This window comes from Nycticebus coucang, chromosome 18 (genome assembly GCF_027406575.1).
Source record: "Nycticebus coucang isolate mNycCou1 chromosome 18, mNycCou1.pri, whole genome shotgun sequence".
NCBI classification, from domain to species: domain Eukaryota; kingdom Metazoa; phylum Chordata; class Mammalia; order Primates; family Lorisidae; genus Nycticebus; species Nycticebus coucang.
Window position 1 is genome coordinate 54,646,572 of NC_069797.1, and position 19,449 is coordinate 54,666,020.

The 19,449-nt window shown below is 46.3% G+C and overlaps 1 protein-coding gene across 1 annotated transcript in view; it reads right to left on the minus strand.

The window, feature by feature from the left end:
• PIP4K2B (phosphatidylinositol-5-phosphate 4-kinase type 2 beta) overlaps nt 1-19,449 on the minus strand; it is a 32,006-nt gene that overhangs the window by 4,602 nt on the left and 7,955 nt on the right. The window contains exons 2-9 of the mRNA XM_053569412.1: nt 12,978-13,075; nt 10,257-10,353; nt 7,242-7,394; nt 6,230-6,376; nt 5,491-5,529; nt 4,913-5,026; nt 741-999; nt 160-263 (exon numbers count right to left, since the gene is read on the minus strand). Of these exons, the coding sequence (XP_053425387.1) occupies nt 160-263; nt 741-999; nt 4,913-5,026; nt 5,491-5,529; nt 6,230-6,376; nt 7,242-7,394; nt 10,257-10,353; nt 12,978-13,075 (1,011 nt within the window). The remainder of the gene's footprint in view (nt 1-159; nt 264-740; nt 1,000-4,912; nt 5,027-5,490; nt 5,530-6,229; nt 6,377-7,241; nt 7,395-10,256; nt 10,354-12,977; nt 13,076-19,449) is intronic.

Sequence of the window (19,449 nt, forward strand, 5' to 3'; positions counted from 1 at the left end):
GTAAGGTAGGCAGACTGCTCTTCTAGTTCTCTACCCTGGGAAGGAGCGGGTGGGGGTGTCTCTTCGAGCAAGAGGCCTGAGCCTGCCCTCTCTGGGGGTCTGAGGGGAGCACAGACACACCCCATTCACTGGGCTCTGGACAAGGAAGAAAGGACTCACCCCATGTTTCACTGTTTTGGCAGCATGTGCAGCTTTCTTCTTAGCGTCATATGGCGTGAGGATATCAATGATGGCCATGAAATAGACCTCCTTCTTGGGTGCACCTGAAAGACGAGGGAAGCAGGGAAGGACACAGTGGCAGGGAGAGGAGCAGAATGCAGCTGGAACACACTCATAGCCCTTCAGACATGAGGTTCAGATCTATCCCTATCACTCGGGAGCTGAAAACAGGAATATCTGTTGGGCTCTTTCTCAGAAGCCTTCATAGTTCTTCTCTGATCTTCACAACTACTCTGTGGGGTTGACATGACAGTATATACACACATACAAGGTTTTGTCTGTCCCATGAACTCAAGCAGAACCTCAGTCATCCAGGACAAGCAGAGAAGTGAAGGAAAGCCAGACAGAGAAGGAACCCCAGAGCCCTGGTGACTGGTAGTGACCCTGTACAGAACCAGGAGGCTAAAGTCAGCAATGAATGAAGTGGAGGTCTAGACACCCACAGAAGTGTCTGAACAATGAGCCTGAAGGAGGTAAGATGAAGGCAGGGCTGGACAGGACAGGCTCAGGTTCCTACTTACTTTCATGGCTTTTCATGGCATAGACATCAACAGAAGGGTCGAATTCCCCAGGACCAAAGAACCGAGGGAAGCTGAGGAGATTGCCAGGACTATCCGGAGGCGTGCCGTAAGAACAGAGCAGGTTGCCACCCACCCCATCATTCTCACACTCCTCGTCCTCTGCCCGCTCCTCCACCTCCATCTCCTCCTGCTCGGCTCGGTCCACATCATGGATGCCCACTAGCAGGCTATAGTCCATGATCTTCAGCTGGGCCAAGAACTGGGAAGTGAGGGACAGAAGGATGGAAGAAAGAAGTTACATGGGACATCCGAGCGGCATCTGGAAAGCAGGGAAAAGGCATTTCTTTCTATAAACAGTTTCATTTCAAAGGCATTTCAATTCTATAAACAGTTCTGAAATACCCAATATAGTGGGCTAGGACTAGGATATGTTTATTATTATTAAATACAGTAGTCCCCAGTATCCAATTTTACTTTTCTCAGTTTCAGTTTCCCACGGCCAACTGTGGCCCAAAAATATTAAATGGAAAATTCCAGAACTAAACAATTCGTAAGTTTTAAATTGTGTGCCATTCTGAGTAGCATGATGAAATCTTGCTATGTCCTGTTCTGTCCACCTATTCTGTCACATCCATTCAAAGGCATGTGAATCATCCCTTTGTCCAGCGTATCCACGCTGTATACACTACTTGCCCACAAGCCACTCAGAAGCCACCATGGTTATCAGATCAGCTGCAGTGGTATCACAGTGCTTGTTTTCAAGTCGCCCTTATTTGACATCATAATGGCTCCAAAGAGCAAGCAAGAGTAGTGATGCTGGCAACTCAGACATCCCAAAGAAAAGCCATAAAGTGCTTTCTTTAAGAGAAAACGTGAAAGTTCTCAATTTAAACAAACTTGTAAACTAAGGTTGCTAAGCTCTATGATAAGAATGAATCTTCTACCCATGAAATTGTGAAGGAGAAAGAAATTTGTGTGTAGTATATATAGGGTTCAGAACTATCCATGGTTTCAGGCATCCACTGGAGATCTAGAAGGTATCCTCCTTGGATGGGGGAACTACTGTATGATAAAATAGAATAAAAAATAATATCATAAGGCTGGGCACAGTGGCTCATGCCTATAATCCCAGCACTCTGGGAGGCCAAGGCAGGTTGACTGCCAGAGCTCACGAGTTTAAGACCAGCCTGAGCAAGAGTGAGACCCCATCTCTAAAAATAGCTGGACATTGTGGCAGGTGCCTGTAGTCACAACTACTCAAAAAATAATAATAACAATATCATAGTGCATAACACTATGTAGTGGTACACAGTGTTTCAGTTGAATGTGTGTAACCATTTGTTGAGTTGACAGGTAAAATGTACTTCTAACTGGAACCACGGGTAAAGTTTTTTTTTTTTTTTGTAGACAATCTCACTATGTCGCCCTCGGTACAGTGCTGTGGCATCACAGCTCACAGCAACCTCAAACTCTTGGGCTTAAGTGATTCTCTTGCCTCAGTCTCCCAAGTAGCTGAGACTACAGGCGCCCACCACAATGCCCAGCTATTTTTTTGTTGCAGTTGTCATTGTTGTTTAGCTGGCCTGGGCCGGGTTCGAACCTGCCAGCCTAGGTGTACGTGGCTGGTGCCGTAACCACTTTGCTACAGGTGCCGAGCCACAGGGAAAGTTTAAAAAACTATGCAATTTGGCTTCTTAACCCGTCAAGGTAAAAGTGGAAAAAAAGGAAAAGGGAATGTTACATAAGAATGGCAGCCATGGGCGGTGCGGTGCCTATGGCTCAGGGAGTAGAGCGTTGGCCCCATATACAGAGGGTGGTGGGTTCAAACTCAACCCTGGCCAAACTGCAACAAAAAATAGCCGGGCATTGTGGCAGGCGTCTGTGGTCCCAGCTACTTGGGAGGCTGAGGCAAGAGAATTGCCTAAGCCCAAGAACTAGAGGTTGCTATGATCTGTGATGCCCAACACTCTACTGAGGGTGACAAAGTGAGACTCTGTCTCTAAAAAAAAAAGAATGGCAGTCAGAGCCAACCAATATTTTCAACCCATTCCCTGAAGGTCAAAAGAGGCTGTGCAGTACCAAGGGAAATGCTGGAACCCTCCCTTTGTACTGTGAGACTCCCTTCGGCAAACCTCAGTTTTCTCATCTGTATAATGAGTGCTGTGAGCAGGATGGTGCCTCAGGTCTCTTCATCTAGGATTTCATGACATGGAGAATAATAATAATATAGAATGGAAATGGCTAGCCATCATGCCAGTTTACCTAACAATGAGGCCAGAGTCCAGTCACATCAGTCATGTGCCAGGCATTCTGCCATGGTCACAAATTGAGCCTACAGCACTACCACACTGCCAGACTGACCACTGTGCTAGGGGACCAGGAGATTGTATGAGAAGAATCATCACAGGGGCAGAGTCATTCTACACACAGGCTCAGAAAATGACTAAAAGCACAAGAAGCCCTAGTGATGGGAGATAAACAGAATCTCTTCAAAAGAGGAAGGCTGGGAGGGGCACCACTCTAAGCACCTCTGGACAAGGCCTTCCCAAGGCCCAGGGAGAAAGGGCCAGGATCCCAGAGGGAAACCATCCCCCTCTACCTGAGAACATTGATAAAACAACTTGCATTGATAACAAAATGAATTGAGTAAGTTGCCTGAAATTCTTAGAACCAGACTAGGGGGAAAGGTAGAAAAGGCACAGGAGAAAGACTATGGACAAACTGAATGTTGGGTTACGAAAGACAGAATGAAGAAATGAACATAGTTGGATTAACTAAAAAAAAGCCTCCTAACAGAAAGAAGTTTACGACACTCATATTCACAATAGCTACAAAGCGGAAACAATTCAAGTATGATGGTTAATTTTATGTGTCAACTTGACTGGGCTACAGGGTGCCCAGACATTTGGTCAAGCATTATTCTGGGTTGCCTATGAGGGTGACTATAGTAGGTAAGATTAACATCGAATTGGTGGACTGAATAAAGTATATTGGATTGCCCTCCCTAATATGAGTGGGTGTCATCCAATCAGTTGAAGGCCTGCACAGAACAAAAAGGGTGACCCTCCTAAGAGTAAGAGGGAACTCCTTCTGCCTGAGTGCCTGAGGCCTTTGGGCTGGAACTACATCATCAGTTCTCTTGGGTCTTCAGCTTGTTGACTACAGATCTTGTCAGTCTCCGTAACAATGTGAGCCAATTCTTCATAACGAATTGCTTTCTAGATTTATGATGTATCCTACTGGTTTTGTTTCTCTGGAAAAATCTGACTAATATATGTAGTATATCCAAACAATGGACGATTATTCAGCCTTAAAAAGAAATTCTGCCTCAACATGGATGAACCTTTGAAGACATCATGCTAAGTAAAATAATGCAGTCATAAAAGAACAAATATTATATGATTCCATTTATATGAAGTTCCTAGAGTAGTCAACTTCACAAGGGCAGAAAGTAGAATGCTCATTGCCAGGGTCTGAGGGAATTGAGAGTTAGTGTTCATTGAGTACTGAGTTTCAATTGAAGAAGATTAAAAAGTTCAGAAATGAGGCCAGGCACAGTGGCTCACATCTATAATCCTAGCACTCTGGAAGGCCAAGGCAGGTGGATTGCCTGAGCTCAGGAGTCCGAGACCAGCTTGAGCAACTCTGAGACCCCATCTCTACTAAAAATAGAAAAACCAGCCAAGCGTGGTGGTGCACACCTGTAGTCTCAGCTACTTTGGTGGCTGAGGCAAGATCTCTTGACCCCAAGAGCTTGAGGTTGCTGTGAACTATGATGATGCCACAGCACTCTAGCCTGGGCAATAAAGAGAGACTGCCTCAAAAAAAAAAAAGAAGGGCGGCGCCTGTGGCTCAGTTGGTAAGGCGCCGGCCCCATATACCGAGGGTGGTGGGTTCAAACCCCGCCCCGGCTGAACTGCAACCAAAAAATAGCTGGGCGTTGTGGCGGGCACCTGTAGTCCCAGCTACTTGGGAGGCTGAGGCAAAAGAATAGCTTAAGCCCAGGAGTTGGAGGTTGCTGTGAGCTGTGTGAGGCCACGGCACTCTACCGAGGGCCATAAAGTGAGACTCTGTCTCTACAAAAAAAAAAAAAAAAAGAAAAGAGGCTGCTCCTACTCTATTCACAGTAGAGACCTTGTCTAACCAAGATGAAAATGAGTGTTAGGACATACCTCTACATCCCGCTTCAGCTTCTCCAGGAAGTTCTTTTTACTATCCTCTCCCACATGTAGCTTCTGCCCTTCATTGAGGAAGTCATTGTCTTTGAAGGTTGGTAAGTCTTTAGCCTGGGACAGCAATAGCAGTATTAGGCTGGGTAGGCCTGATTCACTCACACCAAGGAGAATAAATTGTTCTACTGGGAGCAATGGTATAGAAAGGGGAAGATTCTTCAGCACACAGACACCCAACCTGCTAAATTGACAGTCCAAGAGCCTATAGTCCCAGGCTTTGAGCAGACAGGGATGGCAAATACATGTCATTTATCAGACAGTAAATACTAATCAGCCGATACTGATTTAGGCTAAGCTGCAAGAAGGAAATTGTCTGACATCCCAGACAGGACTATGAAGAACCTAGTGAGGCCAGAGGAAAAAAGCTGGAGACCAAGGCCCTGATAGATCTAAAACAAGGACAGGCAGGTGCTTAGTGTCTGGGAGCTGGACTAGGGGCTGCAGAAGGGGAGGGATGACAAATAGGTATTGTTTCTCATTCCAAGTGACCCTTCCACAATTGCTGTGCACCAGCATACCTTCTCTTTGTCGCTTGCTTCTCTGGCAACAGTAGAACCCTGAAAGGATAAGAGCTATCAGAAGTCCAGCTGAGGCAGATTCAATTGAGCAAACAGACATGCACCAGTCTTTAGTGAGAGCCAGCAGGGGGACTCAAACAAACTGATTAGAATCCTAGAGGAACCAGGAGGCAGCAACGTGCTCATTACTGTGTCACAGCAAGTTACAGAGCTCTGACCATGTACAAGGTACATGTTAGATCCTCAGCAAACAAGACTGCAACTGGTGAGACTCAGTCCCTGCCCTTAGGGCTCTTCCCTTCTAATAGGGAGACAGATTCTAACAGGGAGGCCGTGGTTACATAAGTCATTCATTCATTCTGGTTCACAACCATAAGTGTGTCCTTCTTGGTGTTTAGAAATGCACTTGTGCCGTCAGTGCACAGGGCCCTGGACACATGCGGGTGTGTGTAGCAGCACTGCCTGACCCCATGCTGCTGCCCATCCCACAGAGGAGAGTTGAAGAGCATCAATTGTTGCATAAATATGGTACAGTTAGGACATAAATAACTTCTTATCATTGTCACCTGGCCTTTAAACAGCCTTTGGTCCATAAGAATTAGAATACCCATGCTAGAATCACCTGTCCATGCCAATACATAATCCCCGGCTTTCCTAATTACGTGGAAGCTAGAGTAGTGGCCCTTCTAAGCCTTACTGAGAGGGCAGGCACAGTGCTGGCAAACACAGAGCACTTTACCTTGAGGTCATACTTGCGATGTACATTGAGTCGATGGCTGAACACATTCCTGGTAACTACCATGTAGGTTTCCACACCATCCACAGTCAGGCGGTACATGCCCAGGAACTGTGGCAAAAGGGTGTTGCCATGACATTCCACTATAAACTAGAATGCAAAGGAGGAAAAGAGGGAAGGCTAAGCACCACGAAGGGGCTCTGAACGGATGGGGCTCTCTTCAGGCTAAAATGCTCCCTGGGATTCTAACCTCTAGATTAGTGGTCTTCCAACTGGGTTCTATGATGTAATAGGGGTTTCTCAGATTTACCATAAGCAATAGCCACCCCCACCCCCGGCAGAGGGACAGGTGAGCTGAGTAGGTAGTGCAGAGTCCCTCCGAGTTCTTATTATTGGGATCCTACCTAAGATTTTGTTTGATTCTTCCTCAGGAAAATCACTAATCCATCTTGCAGCTCCTCTGCCGCAAGAGCAGAGGGGTGCAGAGGCAGGGCTGGATCCGCTGTCTCAGTGAACAGAATGGCTCCACGCCCACAGTTCCCACCTGTGACATGCCCCAGGTTTCTCCTCTAACTTTCAAAAGACCTGAAGTTCCTTTCAACACTTTTTAGGTACCCCAGAAATGAAGACCAAAGAGGTTTTGGAAGGCACTGAGATGGTGCCACAGCGCTTTCCTAGTGGACAGGTTCCAGATCAGTGGAGAGACAGAATGGGAAAAACAACCCCGCCAAGCTGACAGGACCTCCTTGAGAAGATGTGAGGCAGACGCTAGAGTGTGAAAACTTTACAGCTGGAACTGAGTCAGCGATGTGTCTTCATGTCTCCTTTTTTCTTTTTTAAAGGAGCCGTTTCACCACATAGAAACTGGGTTGCAGGAGAGGGCCCACTGCTCAGTTATCAGGAAGCATCCATCATTACCAGAGAGGACAAACCCTTCCCTGAGAAGCTCCACTGGCCACTGGGGCTCTCTTCTTCCAACCCATCTTCCACAGCCCAGGCTTGGGACTCACCGTACCTGGTGATATTTCTTTAAGATGTTGTGCATCTCAGCCACATCCTCACTGGACACAGTCTTGATGACAAAGCGCCGGTCGTAGGTGGTGAGGAAACGCGTGCCACACCGGCCCTGGCTGTCACTGTTGATGGGGGCGCTTCGCGTCACTGAATTCTGATAGACCGAGACAAAAGCAGGCTAGGCTTGGCAGAGGAACAAGAATTCTGACTTTCCCTCTGAATCTCATCTTATGGGCTGGATTGCTCAAAAGACAATAGCACTGAGATTAAGGGACTCCCAAATTAGACCTTACCCACCCCTTTCTTATGGGGTGTTCATATCCCTCCCTAAAATCTTCCTATGGAGTGACAAGAGTTGTTCCCTTACCACCTGCACCTAATCCCAGAGAGCTACTCTACGAACTAAAATTCTGCCTCAGATATTAGAGGGCTTGGTCCTAATCCTGACCCTCACATGCAATGACCTTGGTTGAGCCATTCAGCTTCTCTACCCTAAGTCTCTTTGGAAGGGACAAAAGGAGGCAGACCAAGCTGATTTTCCCAGTCTCTTAGTGTGACAAAGATAAAACTTAGGAAATATTGTATTCAAGACATCTAACATGAAGAAGCAATGGAACAGCAATGGAATCTCTTTTACCTGTATTTACCCTGATACTGGAAAACCCTTCCAAAGCAGGAAGTTGGTCCTCATCTCTCTGCCTGATGCTTGTCCCCTCACCTCAGCCTCCTGTATGACTGGGCAGGGCTGGGAGGTAGTTCTGGGGGGCTTTTCTGGCTCTTTCCCTGTGCCTCCTTAAGGTCCCACTTCCATTAGGATCAGAGAGCAGGAGAAGCCTCAAGAGGGAGGATGGGGAAGGTCTGAGTCAACCAAAGGGATGTGTTCACCAAGCAGATGCCAGGTGAAGACCTTGGAGAGGCAAGGCTGAGGGGAGATCCCAAACGTCCCCGTTGCCAAGAAAACACGTATGGGGATCTATTTGCAGAAAAGCTACCTCTCCAGCCTTTTCCTCATTTCCCAATGAGGATCCTACTCTTTTTTTCCTTTTTTGAGATGGAGTCTCACTTTGTCACCCTCTGTAGAGTGCCCTAGCGTCATAGCTCACAGTAACCTCAAACTCTAGGGCTCAAGCAACTCTCTTGCCTCAGCCTCCAGAGTAGCTGGGACAACAGGCGCCCACCACAAACAATGCCCGGCTATTTTTGTGTGTGTGTGTGTGGTTTTTGGCCAGGGCTGGGTTTGAACCCGCCACCTCTGGCGTATGGGACCAGCGCCCTACTCCTTGAGCCACAGGCACCGCCCTATTTTTTTTTTTTTTAAGAGATGAGGTCTCACTCTGGCTCAGGCTGGTCTTGAACCCGTGAGCTTAAGCAATCCACCCGCCTCGACTTCCTAAGTGCTAGGATTACAGGCATGAGCCACTGCGCCTGGCTGAGGATCCTACTCTTAACCTTCATCTAATGCCTCCTCACAAATCCCAGTGGAGTTTTCACCACCTTTATGGCAGAAACTAAAATCTGAAGTGGTGAGGAGCTCTGGGAGTTCCTCAGCAAAGGTGCTAACTTTAAGGAGTACTCCCCCGCCAACAAAACAGATTGTGGTATCCCTCAATCCAGAAATGTTGAATAGGCTACGTGACAAAGTGCCTCTTTTTCCCAGCCTGGCCCTTGCAGACTCATGGGCTGCAAACCCAGTTGATGGGTCTATCTAGTTCTGTTCCTGCCTCACGTCCAGGCAGCATCCTCTGACTCCCTAGGTCGCTGATGGTTTAAAAGAACAGAGCCCTCTCCTTGAACACCATCCTCCCTGCCCTCACTTCAGAGCATGGGCGTGTGCTTACAAGGCCATTACAGGCAATATGCAGACACTGAGAGAGGATGTGGTTAGACGGCCGAGGGGAGAGGAAGGAACCACACAGAGGGAAGATGAGCAACTTGGGTTCTAACAGTGGCAAGAAGTTTTCAGAAAACTTCAAGCTCCAATTAGATCATGAATTAGTTCAGGATTCAGTCCTAACAGAGAGGGCAGGAGGAACCTTCCAGTACCTCTCAGACATGGACATGTCTGGGTGTTCAAGCTCCTGGCATCTCCTCTACTTCTTATATCCCCTTACCCTCAGGATACCTGTCTTTGCATGTAGGCCTCCAGAGTGGAGGAAAGAGGGGAGGGAGACTCTTACCTAAGGCCCAGTCTGCTTCTGTAAAGTATTTGTGAAAAACTTACTGAGGTGGGGTGGTGGGACTATAATGTTTGAAAAGATTTGGGCACCATTTTAGATTTTACTGGGCTATATACTCCTTTTTCTCCACAGATGACTGAAAGCTTTATTTCTTCCTGCTATGAAGGTGAAATGGAAACTTCACCCATCTTTACTACCAGGCTGTCTGCCAGGGGAGGAAAGTCCATGAAGTGTGAGGTGGTGAAGTGACAGAAACCACAAACTACAGTCAGTCTACAATGTTTCTGAAATTGGGACTGATTCCTCCTAAAAGGGCAACGGCCTCTATAACATATTCACCCCATGAAGGGTGCAGTTGCCCGGGCATACCTACCCCCCTCCCACCACCAGGAGAGGGGACAAGTTTAGGAGGTGACACTCATACCTGGCAAGAGGTTATACTACCCTTGAAGTCTTCCTTTTCTAATCTGTCTTATCTGCTTTAACAGGCCTCATCTCTCGCTGGCAACAATTCTCTCTCTTTTAAGTCAAACTACGAAGGAGAAGGGTTCTTCAGCCTAGACTGGGAATGTCAAACTAAAGTGAAGCAGCTCCCTCAGAGCCCTCTCCCTCCCGCCGTGCTCCCTCCCAGGGCAATGGGCCTGAGCTGAGAGGCATTCTCAGAAGCGCTTCCAAAGCCCTTGTCCTCCACAGCCTCTACCAGGCTGAGACTGCCTGGGCTGGGACATGACAGGGAAACACAACACAAGAATAGCAGGCACTTTTCTTCCTGTTTGTCCTGTGGGTTCCTAACCCCACTCCATGCCCTAACCCTCTGATTTTGCCATAATACCCCGTACCTGGTAATCCTGATCATCAATCCCAAACCTCTCTCGAAGATTTCGGAACACCATGGGGCAGTACTCCTTAAACTTAAAGCGGCTGGGGAGGTTCTCCCTAAGGAAAAGCAGAGATACGTCTTTGTGAGCTGCCCCTTGCTCGTCTTAATTCTGACTTAGGAATCCCCCCAAGTGAGGTCCACAGATCACGTGGATTTGAATAGTTTGCAATGCTTAAAATGTAGGTTTCTGGGCTTCAGGAATTCTGGAGGTGAGTCTGGAATCTGCACTTTTTTTTTTTTTTTTGAGACAGTCTTACTTTGTCACCCTCGGTATACTGCCGTGGCATCACAGCTCACAGCCACCTCAAACTCCTGCGCTCAAATGACCCTCTTCCCTGAGCCTCTCAAGTAGCTGGAACTATCAGCACCTGCCACAACACCAGGCTATTTTTAGAGATGGGGTCTTGCTCTTGCTCAGGTTGGTCTCGAACTCCTGAGCTCAATCCATCCACCCACCTCAGCCTCCCTTAGTACTGAGATTGCAGGTGTGAGCCACCGTGCCCAGCCTTGGAAATCTTCATTTTAAACAAATATTCCAGGTGATTCTGAGCACATAAAGGTTTAAAAATTTTACATTTCTTTTTTTTTTTTTTTTTGTAGAGACAGGGTCTCACTTTATGGCCCTCGGTAGAGTGCCGTGGCCTCACACAGCTCACAGCAACCTCCAACTCCTGGGCTTAAGCGATTCTCTTGCCTCAGCCTCCCGAGTAGCTGGGACTACAGGCGCCCGCCACAACGCCTGGCTATTTTTTGGTTGCAGTTTGGCCGGGGCCGGGTTTGAACCCGTAACCCTCGGTATATGGGGCCGGCGCCTTACCGACTGAGCTACAGGCACCGCCCAAATTTTACATTTCTTTTTTTTTTTTTTTTTTGGTTTTTGGCCAGGGCTGGGTTTGAACCCGCCACCTCTGGCATATGGGACCAGCACCCTACTCCTTGAGCCACAGGTGCCACCCCAAATTTTACATTTCTTGTACTCACTTTGTAAAAATCAATCCAGCTGTATTATGATGATTGTGATTTTTTTTTTTATTGTGATTCTTTTATGTGCGTTTTCCTTCAAAAAACTTAGAGAAAAAAACTCTCACCCACTGCCAGTGAGAATGAGGGTAAGCCCCACATCACAAGCACTGTACTTGATACAGGTGGGTGGCTGCTAGTGGACATCTGCTGTTGGGTCAGCATCAGTCTGATTGCTATTGGTTAAGACCTTTCTCATCAGATGGCCCCTTTCTTCTGGTGATGTTCCTGTCGAAACATCATGAAGATCCAGGCTTCTATTGGGATGTACAAAGAAGGTGCTTTAGATCGAAGAGGACCTCAGTCAATTGAGTAAGATACCAAAGCCTTGCTTGCTGGCTAATGGCACCATTCTCCACCCTCCGCATTCCTTATTCAAGCCACAGACTCCCAGGAAGACAGAATCACCTTGAAATGATGGCTCCTACCAATCCTCCATCTTTACAATGGCCACACTGCTTAAGGACTCCCATTCAGAATATGTCCCAGGATAAATTCTACTCCAGGATGATAGACTTTAAGGAAATACAAAGAATGCCTTATCATAAAGGAAGGGGCCTAATCTGCCTTATTTACCCCATATTCTAGTAAACAGGACTATAGTCTAATGTCTAATAAATAGCACACAAACAGTTATTGAAAGGAAAAAAAGAATAAAGATAAAAGAAAATAAGAGATTGAGGCTCTGCTTTGCCAAGATGTCAAAGTAGTAGAACTTCACCAAGGCCATGGACCTTGAACTAAGAAAAGGCCTAATGCCCACCTCTGGAGCCCTGACCTCTGCAACAGAACAACCTCCTTTCCTTCCTCTGAGTTGAGGGCTACCTCGCCTTTCTCTGGTGGACATTTAGCAGGTAGCAGTTATAAAGACAGACAGCTTCTAGAACAAGATGTTACTACTTATTATGGCAGCAGGAGGCCACTAAGGGACATTCTCAAATTGATCTTCTCCTTTGGGGTAACAGTCTGGGGAATGGTGGGGTAACAGAAACCAGCTGGGGAGGTGGTGGGTTCTGTGAGACAGGAGAGGAAAGAACCAGTGGAAGTAGAACCAGGATTCACATGCAGAAAGGAGAAAAGTGTGAGCAGCAAGCAGTTCCACGGTGGGATGAAAGAGCAAGGCCTCCAAAGGCCTTTGGAGGGGCCTTAGAACAGGCCCCTCACTATGCCAGATGACATGGTTGCTGGAGTGTCTCCAGTAATGTCTGAGACAACCTTCTGGCACTGGTACTAATCCAAGAAGCCACAACAGACAAAAATGGGAAGAGCTACTTAGGTAATGCCCTTGAGCACCATGCTAAACAGCTGTTCATATACCAAGAGAGTAAAGAGCTTGGCTACATCTCAGGCCAGAAACATGTCTGGCAGCTTCCTGCCTCAGACTCAGACCAAGATAGGGCTGCTACTGCAGCCTCAGCTCCTGAGCAGCTCAATTCTACCTGAGCTGGTCCCAGGTGAGTCACCTTGGGCCCAGCCATACAGCCCAGGGGACACTGGAAGTAGGCTGATAAAGGAGTGAGAAGACAACATGAGGGGAAAGGCACACAGGGAGAGGCACGTAATGACGGCATTTCCCCAGCCAGTCTGTCTGTGACCCAGCTGTTGCTGTCACACCCTGCCAGGTGCTGACTTGCCCCACACTCTCAGGTAGACAACTTACTTATTGAAGAGATGATTGTCCACCTTGATCTTGCTGTAGGCTTTGAAGTCGTCAGGCATTAGCATGACAGGGACTGGGACATTGCTCAGCTCATTGATCTGCAAAGTAAGGGCACAGTGAGATTCTCAGCCAGGAGGCCACTTGCCTCAGAGAGAAATTGTGCTACCATGTGGATGCCACCATCTTTCTAAAACATGTCCACAGACTCCCTCCCTATTTTTATTTCTGCTCTTCTCTTCAATTAAGTTCCCAGCTTCATCACTACCTATTTAAATTCTCCCTATCCAATAAGGTCCAGCCCAAAAGGCATCTTCAGCTTTCTAAGTTCTCTAGACCATAGACACTCTTTCCGGGATTCCTAGAGCATTGTTTGTATCTATCTTTTGGCCATCTTACAGCTTCCTTTTGTAGTTTATAAACCTTGCATGCCTGCTACTCTGAAGCTGAGTAATACCGCACTACTTATCTTTCTAAACAAAGATCATCTAACTGATCTTTGAGGGTTCCACAGTGCTTGGCACCATGATTTGCACACAGCAGGTATTCAATTACTATTTGTCAAATGCAATAATAAATGGATCAATGGATAAATGTCCCCCTTGCTAAGTGGGTATTAAGGCCTTTAAACATCTTTATACAAATCATGGGTCACTCAAGAATTACGAGGCTCAAAGCAGAAAAAAAGATAGGTTTGTGTAGGTATGCAACTTTTTTTTTTTTAAGAGACAGAGTTTCATTTTATCGCCCTCGGTAGAGTGCTGTGGCGTCACAGCTCACAGCAACCTCCAACTCTTGGGCCTAGGCAATTCTCTTGTCTCAGCCTCCGGAGTAGGTGAGATCACCAGCACCCTCCACAAAGCCTGGCTATTTTGTTTTTTTTTGCAGTTTGGCTGACGCGAGGCCCAAACCTGCCACCCTCGGTATATGAGGCCAGGGCCCTACCCACTGAACCACAGACGTGTCCCAAGGGTATGCAACTTATATACCTAATGTAAATCAAATTTGAGGTAAGCAAAAGAGGTAGCAATCTGGCCATTGGCCCGTTCTGATGCAAGCTGGGCCAGCTCCTGATGCCATGACCTACCTTATGCTGAACCTGGGGAAATGAGGTAGGATGCTCTCTCCCTACTAACAAACCTTCCCATTGTCTTTCACCCCTTCATGGAGCTGCATCCTGGACAAGGAGCTGGTTTCCTATTTGTGCAGAGCCCAGAGGGCAGATTCTGCCCTTCCCCACCCTCAGTTTAGCCAATTAGTGGTCTAATTAGCCACAGATGTCCTCTCCTAGCATAGCAGAGTATTTGACATTTGACCCTCAACCAGTTGCCACTAATGCATTCAGGATTTACAGAAGAAACCTTAGTCCTGACTGACTTAATGGACTGGGGGGAGGAGGCATAGCCTTGTGTCTCCCAGACACTTTCCTTGCAAATCCTATTATCTCAATGAGGCCCCAGGTGGCAGTGAGGGGATAACCTAAAGTCATTAGGACTCCTCTAGGAGCATAAATGGGGGAAATGACATTTAATTTGCTGCCCCTTCTATTTTACAAACCTTTATTATTTAGAAATGTTAGAGGATGGAAGAAGTTCAAGTTAATGCAATAAATGGGCTGGGGAACTATACCTTCCCACCATTGGTAAAAAACTCAATTTACTCAGGGGGAAATTAGACAAAGTGTAGGAGTGCATGTATATGAAGGGGGGAGGGGTGTAGTAGTATCAGTAGGCAAAGGAGTACAGACTTAATAAACTGTTGGCAAAAACTGGCATAGATATAAGAGTATGCCCTATCTGATTCCATTTACATAAAGTTCCAGAACAGGAATCTAGAGTGTGAGAAATCAGACGAGTTGCATGGGTAAGTTGGCAGAGACAAGAGAATTGCATGTCAAGGAATATGAAAAGTATGATTCTGGGGTGACAGAAATGTTCTACATGTTGTTTGCAGTGAAGGTTACATGAGTATATACATTTGTTGGAACTCATCAAACTGTACATTTAAAATGTGTGCACTTGGGTGGCACCTATAGCTCAAGCAGCTAAGGTGCCAGCCACATACACCAGAGCTGGTGAATTCGAATCCAGCCAGGGCCTGCCAAATAATGACAACTACAACCAAAACACAGTCGGGAGTTGTGGCAGGCACCTGTAGTCCAGCTACTTGGGAGACTAAGGCAAGAGAATGGCTTAAGTCCAGGAGTTGGAGGTTGCTGTGAGCGGTGACACCACAGCACTCTACCCAGGGCAATAGCTTGAGGTGCTGTCTCCAAAAAAAAAAAAAAAAAAAGTGCACTTTACTGTATGTAAATTATTTCTCAATAAGGTTGATTTGGGGCCAGGTGTGGTGGCTTATGCCTGTAATCCTAGTACTCTGGGAGGCCAAGGCAGGTGGATTGCCTGAGCTCATGGGTTCAAGACCAGCCTGAGCCGGCCTCATTTCTAAAAATAACCAGGCATTGTGGCGGGCACCTATACTCCCAGGTACTGGGGAGGCTAAGGCAAAAGAATCACTGGAGCCTAAGAGTTGGATGTTGCTGTGAGCTGTGATGCCATGGCACTCTACCAGGGGTGACAAAGTGAGACTCTGTTCCAAAAATAAAACAAAATAAAATAAAAATAAAAATAGTGGTTGTTGTGGCAAGTGCCTGTAGTTCCAGCTACTCAGGAGGCTGAGATAACAGAATCACTTGAGCCCAAGAGTTTGAGGTTACTGTGAGCTAAGACTCCACAGCACTCTACCCAGGCACTCTGCTGAGACTCTGTCTCAAAAAAATAAATAAAAAATAAGGTTGATTTTTAAATTCCCAGCATCCAAGTTTGTAATGCCATTCATTGGCTGAGCCCTTTCAAAAGCCAAAAACAAAAACCAAAAAACAACCATGCCAGTTCCCATTCCAGGGGGGTGCTCACAAGAGAACTTGATTGTCAAATCTGTGCCTACAGAGGAAACCGTTCCACTTCCTTGTTTTTCTGCCAACAGAAACAATTCATGGTGGCTGTCCCATTTCCTTTTTCCTAGCATATCAAATCTGGCTCTGAGAGTTAAAGCAGAAATAGAGACAAAGAGTTCAGGGCTCTTAAGCAATTCTGCCTTTTCTAGCTCATACCTTCATGCTAGAAAGAACACACCACTGGCTCAAAGTGTATGGTTTTATACCAAAACATTACTGTATTACTAGAGATCAATTTCGGGTTAGTCCAATATCCAAATTCACTGCCAAGACCAGGCTTGATATTGGAAGAACAAGAAAAAACTAAAACACTTGCTTGAGGGGGGTCAGTTGCCCCTTAGCCAGGATGAATTATTCTAACAGGAACTATTTAGGAATGTTCTATTCCTTAATTTTTTTGTGTAACTCTTAGAGCAACATACTTTTTTTTTTTCGTAGAGACAGAGTCTCACTTTATGGCCCTCGGTAGAGTGCCGTGGCATCACACAGCTCACAGCAACCTCTAACTCCTGGGCCTAAGCGATTCTCTTGCCTCAGCCTCCCGAATAGCTGGGACTACAGGCGCCTGCCACAACGCCCAGCTATTTTTTAGTTGCAGTTTGGCTGGGGCCGGGTTTGAACTCGCTACCCTTGGTATATGGGGCTGGTGCCTTACCGACTGAGCCACAGGCGCCACCCAGAGCAACATACTTTAAATCAGTGGTTCTCAACCTTCCTAATGCCACAATGTATTTTCATTGTTAAAAAGAGGTAGTGACCCACAGGTTGAAAACCACTGCTTTAAATGATTTAAACTGATAAACTTTTTTTTTTTTTGAGACAGTGTTTCATGATATTACCCCAGGCTAGAGCTCACGGCAACCTCAAACTCTTGGGCTCAAGCAATCCTCCTGCTTCAGCCTCCAGAGTAACTGGAACTATAGGCGCCCATCACGATGCCTGGCTAGTTTTTCTATTTTTAGTAGAGATAGAGTCTCACTCTTTCTCAGTCTGGTCTCAAACTCGTGAGATCAAGTGATCCATAAACTAGTAAATTTTTAGTTCTCATTTACCTCTATTCTTGATCATACAACTCAATAGCAGAACATTTTTACCTCAGATAATATATTGGTGAACAATTCATATATTCAACTAGATAGACTCACCCCTCATTTCCACTAGGCCATATGTAGATGATTCACTCCTCGGATTAGCTGTACTATTTTTTTTTAGTTGTGCTAAATTTTATATTCCAGAGAGTTCTATTCCATTTCGATTGAACAGTACTTACTAAAATAACTTCTTCATTCTGTGTTAGGTGCATGTGTGGGACGAGAGAGATGCAAGTGGGGGAGTGGGGGTGTACTGTACACAAATAAGAAATAGGAGGCTTATCCTGTCGTGGAAATTAGACAAACCCGTGAAACTTGAAGTCAAAGCAATATACAATTAAGGGAGAACACAGGGATAGAGACAGCAGGAATGTCAGAGGTCCAGAGGACAAAGCTGGTAAGACCAGAGGGTCAGATTCCCAGCCCTCACGCATCAGAAGCAGGCACCTAATGCCTCTCCCGGTAATGCCAAGAGCACTTGACACTGGAAAAGTCTAAAACAAGATCATGTTACACTCCTATTTAGAAATCTTCCATAGTTCCTCACAACCTCAGGGTAAAGTTTTAACTGCGTAGTCTGACACTCAAAGCCTTTCCTGGTCTGGCTCAGACTCTGCCAAAGTTCTACTCAATGTACTTCTACTCAATGTATCAACAGCCTTACTACATGCCAATACAGTGCCAAAATCTGGGGGTACAAAAACAAAAAGACGTCTCCATGGAGCTGAGAACACAGACAATGCATAACTAATACAATGTGAATTGGAAAAACAGATGAAGATATGACTGATTTTGCCTGGAAGTGGGAGTTAGAGGGCTGGTTGCTAGAGGAAGCTATGGAGAAATATGGGCCTAGTATGGTAGTTATCACAAAAAAAAAAAAAAAAAAGAGGAAGGGAACCCCAGGCCATGGGAACAGTCAGAACTAAGCCTCAGAGCTGTGAAAGTATACTGTGTGTGTGGGGGGTCGATGGGTGGGGGATAGAGGGCAGCAGTGTAGGACAAAGATAATAAGGAACAGAGAGAGAGAACTCAGGAAAGATAGGTGAACAGTCTAACACAATATCAATAAATACCCATTGCTTCCATTTAGTGAAAGCTTGTTTTTTTTGTTTTTTTGTAGAGACAGAGTCTCACTTTATGGCCCTCGGTAGAGTGCCATGGCATCACACAGCTCACAGCAACCTCCAACTTCTGGGCTCAAGCGATTCTCCTGCCCCAGCCTCCCAAGTAGCTGGAACTATAGGCACCCGCCACAATGCCCAGCTATTTTTTTGGTTGCAGCCGTCATTATTGTTTGGCAGGCCGGGGCTGGATTCGAACCCGCCAGCTCAGGTGTATGTGGCTGGCACCTTAGCCACTTGAGCCCCAGGCGCCGAACTGACAGTCTTACTATGTCGCCCTCGGTAGAGTGCTGGGGCCTCATAACTCACAGCAACCTCAAACTCTTGGGCTTAAGGGATTCTCTTGCCTCAACCTTCCAGGTAGCTGGGACTACAGGTGCCCCCCACAATGCCCGGCTATTTTTTTGTTACAGTTGTTTAGTTGGCCTGGGCCAGGTTCAAACCTGCCACCCTTGGTGAATGTGGCTGGCGCTGTAACCACTGTGCTATAAGCGCCGAGCCAACATGCATTCTGTTTTATGCTATTATTTCTTTTTATTTATTTATTTTTTTGGGGGGGTGTAGAGAAAGAGTCTCACTCTATCACCCTCGGTAGAGTGCTGTGGTGTCATAGCTCATAGCAACCTCCAACTCCTGGGCTTAGGCAATTCTCTTGCCTCAGCCTCCCGAGTAGCTGGGACTACAGGTGCCTGCCACAACATCCGGCTATTTTTTGTTATAGTTTAGCCAGGGCCAGGCTTGAACACGCCACCCTTGGAATATGGGGCCGGCGCCCTACCCATTGAGCCACAGGCACCGCCCTATGCTATTATTTCTAATACTTAATAGTCACCTAAAGTATTACTAATCTGACTTTGCAAAAGAGGTTCAGAGAAGTTGGAACCTTACTGAAAATCACACAAACATTACATGCAGAGACAGGACTTGATCCCAGGTCTGCTTGGTGCCAAAACCTGGGCTATGCAGCCTTTCTTCTGGATAGCTACCATGACTAAGGTAGTGTTTTCCATTCCTTGTCTCTATCCTGATAACCCTGCAAAGAAAGTGTTATACTCATCTTATAGGAAAATAAAATGAAGATCAGCAAAAAAAATTACTGCCCCAAACATATACTATTAATAAGGGCAGAACCTGGATTTGAACTTAGGTTTGTCCACTGTATGATAATTTAAAACTGACTATGCAGACAATGAGAAGACCTCTTAGGCTTAAGTCTGGGAATTCACACAATCAGATGAGTGATACAGGAAAGTAATTCTGGGATAAAAATCAAGGGAAGGATAAAGAGCAAAAAGCCCATTCAT